Genomic DNA, 4657 nt, shown 5'->3' on the forward strand with positions numbered 1-4657 from the left:
CGTTGTCGTCGATAGACTCAGCAAGTCAGCACACTTCATGTCTTTGTCTCACCCCTTCTCAGCAAAGATAGTGGCCGAACGGTTCATAGAAGGCATATTCAAGTTGCATGGCATGCCAAAATCTATTGTGAGTGATCGAGATCCAATCTTCATCAGCAAATTTTGGCAGGAGTTTTTCAAAATGTCAGGTACAAAACTCAGCATGAGTTCGGCTTATCACCCACAATCCGACGGCCAGACCGAGGTAATTAACCGATGTCTCGAGCAGTACCTACGGAGTTTTGTTCATCAGTGGCCGCGTAAGTGGCATGAATATCTACCTTGGGCTGAATATTGGTATAACACGACATATCACATATCCACGGGCATGACACCTTTCAAGGCACTGTATGGCCGGGACCCTCCCACAGTTCCGCAATATCATGTGGGCACCTCACCGGTCAACGAGGTTGATAAAGCACTGTTGACCAGAGATGAGTTACTAGCCCAGCTCAAGCGTAATTTGGCGATTGCCACCAATCGCATGAAACAAACAGCAGATAAACACCGTAGAGATGTGCAGTTTCACAAAGATGATTTGGTGTTTTTAAAACTTCACCCGTATCGACAAACCTCTGTGTTTAAGCGGGCGCATCAAAAGTTAGCAAGCAAGTTTTTTGGGCCCTATCGTGTTTTGGAAAAAATTGGGACCGTCGCCTACAAACTACAGTTGCCTGCCGGTGCCCGTGTTCATCCCGTGTTCCATGTGTCCTTGCTCAAAAAAGCCATGGGAGACTTATCCGAGAATAGCAGCGACATTCCTCCAATTGATGATGAGGGTGTGCTAATGCTTGAACCTGCTGAAATTTTAGACACACGATGGTTAAAACGTGGCGGGAAATTCATTGAACAGAGTCTAGTACGTTGGAACAAATTGCCGACAGAGGAGGCTACGTGGGAAGATTTAACCGTGATCCAGCAGCAGTTTCCATCTATGACCCTTGAGGACAAGGGTTCTCTTCCTGGCGGGGGCATTGTTAGACAACCAAGGAGGTCAGCTAGAGTTTCAAAGCCTAGCAGCAAGCTTGTGGACTTTGTTTGACCATGCAAACCATGCCCATGCAAACCATGCAATCATTCTCCCACGTAACTCTTTCATGCGAGTTAGTTGGAACAAGAGCACGGGAGGAATTGATATTGGAGTAAAAGTCTACGTCCAAGTTGTTGCGGAAAAGTTAGTTTATTTTTCTGTTTTGTTTTTATCTAGTTGTTAATAAGGATTTGATGTGGCTGGAGCCAAGATTTTGGGCTACAAGTTAGTAGTATCCTTTATGTTTTTCTGTATAAATAAGTAGCAACCAAGACGAATAAAAGGAAAGAAAATTAGTTAAACAAATACTGGTTGTTCATACCATAAACTGAACAAATATCAGGCATTGCTTTTCTGTATTTGATCGGGACCTATCAAGGGCTAACCCAGGATCTAAAATTATATTTTAAGGTGTGATATTTGCAAACTGATGAAGTTTAGTGCCGGGCTTGTCCATGACTAGTTCTTATTGTAATCTACGACATTTGAGTTTCACTTTGTTATTGCTGGTATTGGCCAAAAATTATTCATGAACCATTAACTTTTTGAGCTGGTATTAGCTTGTTCATAAGAAAATGATGTAAGGAAACAGAATAACAATTATATTTAAGCTATTTTTGAAAAGACTTGGATGTCCTTCTCAAAAGATGTGGGTATCTTGGAGGAGCTCTGGAATGCTCCTGGTGCCTTTGTTTTGCGTGAGGGAAAAGTCTTTGAGAGAGAAAATTTGGAAGAGCTAATGTTAGGAATTTTCAGTTCTCACCCAAGAGTTTTACAAAGAATATGTCAAATAAATTAAGGGTGGAGAATAATACTAATCACATATCTCAATTTTTATGTTGAAAGTCTTCTATTAGAGAAATAAATACAACTGTCAAGAGTGACCACTGACCAGATAGTATTTATTATATAAGAAATTATTGCTATCCCTCTATGAATATGCAATAAATGTTTCACTCATCAAATAATATTACACAGTCTGACAAATAATTTCTTTTAAGTATTTAATTAGATTGAACAACTCCATGGAATAATTTTTTTTAAGTATTTAATTAGATTGAACAACTCCATGCTTTGTGCACAACTTCATTTGTCATTTTCATATAGCAAATCTAAAAATTTTTGACAATTACATTTCCGTCTCTCCTCTGCCATGTTTGTTTCCATGGCTAACAATTCAAAATCACGCAACAACTAAATTAGATTGATGGCTTAGACCGATAGTGTCGACGACAATGACAATTACATTTATGGCGCATGCAAATAAGTCAAGAAGTCCTTAGCTGGCAGATACAAACTCATGCAAAATCATTTTGTGGCTAGAATGAACACAGTGACCATGTTTTTGTATGGTTAAAAACAAGCATCTGCAAAAGAAAAACACATCTAATCATGAAATTTTTTCTTTGTCTATAACTTTATTTAGGTCAAACGTTATGAAGATAAACAAAGTTTTTGATAACAAAATTTTAGCTTTTCTACTGATGCAAAAGTTTTGGCCACAAAATTTGTATTATGGCTCAAAAATGGTGAAAAAAAACACCATTTCCTTTGTTATTCGAAGTTTTATATATTATTTGCTTACAATATTGATCCACTGATAAATGTGGATTTAGGTGATCAACTAGGTACTCGCTAATAAATAATAAGAACAATAGATTAACAACAATGACGAACGTACCAACGAGAAAGTGGTTTATTGGCTAAAACTAAATGCACGTCACCAGACACCAGGACAGAAAACCAATCTATAGTGTGGGACTAAATAGCCACCGGAACAACATGAAGCGGTTGAGCCTTCTGTACGGTGAGGCCAAATTTCTCTTCCATATCCATGTTTTCATTTTCAAGTTTCCAATCAAAAGAGTTAATAAGTGAACCTAACATTAGATGTAACATTCTGATTGCTAATGGTAAACCAGGACAAATTCGTCGCCCAGCTCCGAAGGGGATTAGCTCAAAATTCCGGCCTTTGAAATCAACATCTAATCCCAAGAATCTTTCAGGCATAAAAGAGTGAGGTTTGTCCCATGTGCTTTCGTCTCTGCCAATAGCCCATACATTGACAAATACTTGTGCACCTTTTGGCACTGTGAAGCCTGCAACTTCAACATCTTCTAAGGCTTTGCGGGGAATTAATAAGGGAACTGCCGGGTGCAACCTGAAAGTTTCTTTAACAACTGCTTGTAGATAAGGTAACTGAGAAATGTCAGATTCCTCAATTGGGTTGCCTTTGCCAACTATTTGTTCTAGCTCCAATTTTGTTTTCAATAGAGCCTCAGGGTTGTGGAGTAGTTCTGCCATTGCCCATTCCATTGTAATTGAAGTTGTGTCATTCCCCGCAATAAACAAATCCTGCCATATGAACTTTGTTAATTAACTTGTAATTCGTATGAGAAATAAAGAAAAAGAAATATTACCGCAAACAAGTGCTTGATATGTTTTATGTCAATGTCTACACTCTTTTCTTGGACAATATTGAGAAGAATATCTAATATATCTTTGGATTCGGTGCTAATACTGCAACTATGTTCTTGTCTTTGCTTCAATCGTTGATCAACCAAACGATCAAACACCTGGAACATCTTGCCACAAAAAACTGCGCTGCGGCGCCTTAACCCCTGCAGGTCAAGCTTTTTGAGTAGAGGAAAATAGTCGGACAAGTTAGGATTTCCTGCTTCTTCCAAGATACCCAAAACTGTATCCATAAACTCTCGATCATTGGGATCAACCAAATCAATAGAAAAAATTGTGTTGGATAACAAATTAAGTGAAGTATTAAAAGCGACTTGGCCAAAATCGATTGCTTTACCCGCACGGCAATTTTCTTCAACATAAGAAAGAAGGTCTTTGATTTTCCTGCGCCGGAGATCTTGATTGGCATCGAGTTTCTGACTAGTGAAAATATGCATGTTGCATACTTTTCGAAGATTTTTCCACAGTGGTGAGACTGGCAGCCAGACCAAACTGAATTCATGGTGCCGGTAGGACTGGAACAAGGTTGCTTCAGGGACCTTTCGATCACAGAATAATGAATCATGGTTTTTGAGGATAGCTTTGGCCATGGTTGTAGAAGAAACCACTACTGTGGTTACTTGGCCAAGTCTTAGACTCATTATGGGGCCATAAATCTTGGCAAGATTGGCCAATGACTTGTGAGGTTTACCACCCAGTTCCAGGAGGTTTCCGATCACCGGATAAGGCCTCGGTCCCGGTGGAAGATGTTTGCGTCGTCCTCTGGAAATGAAACTTAAAGCTATCACCAAAACCAATGTGAATATAAGCCATAGTATGCAGCTAATCATCAAATCCATCTTTGAGCTTAATTTAAGTTCTTTTTATTTCGAACCCTCAATAATAATACTGCCCTTGATCACCTTCTTTTAAAGAGACTGGAAGTTGCTTTCACATGTTTGTAGGGAAGCCATGAGTAATAATATTCAAAAGGTAAGCATGTCAATTTTCGGCCACCTAGGCAGCAGTTTTTGGCCCAATATATAGGATTTCAATAGTAGTGGGAAAGGTTTGATATATCAAATATCATAAAATTTATAACATAATACAAAAATCTAAATAACATATAAAGTA

At 38.7% G+C, this 4657-nt stretch overlaps 1 protein-coding gene across 1 annotated transcript; it reads right to left on the reverse strand.

Annotated features, from left to right (window-relative positions):
- Window positions 1-2769: 2769 nt before the first annotated feature.
- LOC18035157 (geraniol 8-hydroxylase) lies at window positions 2770-4406 on the reverse strand. The gene is made up of 2 exons (XM_006423651.2): window positions 3490-4406; window positions 2770-3424 (listed from the first exon to the last, which is right to left on the reverse strand). Exons 1-2 carry the CDS (start codon window positions 4381-4383, stop codon window positions 2831-2833), a joined length of 1488 nt encoding a protein of 495 aa, XP_006423714.1. The 5' UTR covers window positions 4384-4406; the 3' UTR covers window positions 2770-2830.
- Between the last annotated feature and the right edge of the window lie 251 nt (window positions 4407-4657).

Source organism: Citrus clementina, unplaced genomic scaffold, assembly GCF_000493195.1.
Source record: "Citrus clementina cultivar Clemenules unplaced genomic scaffold, Citrus_clementina_v1.0 scaffold_8, whole genome shotgun sequence".
Lineage (NCBI taxonomy): Eukaryota > Viridiplantae > Streptophyta > Magnoliopsida > Sapindales > Rutaceae > Citrus > Citrus x clementina.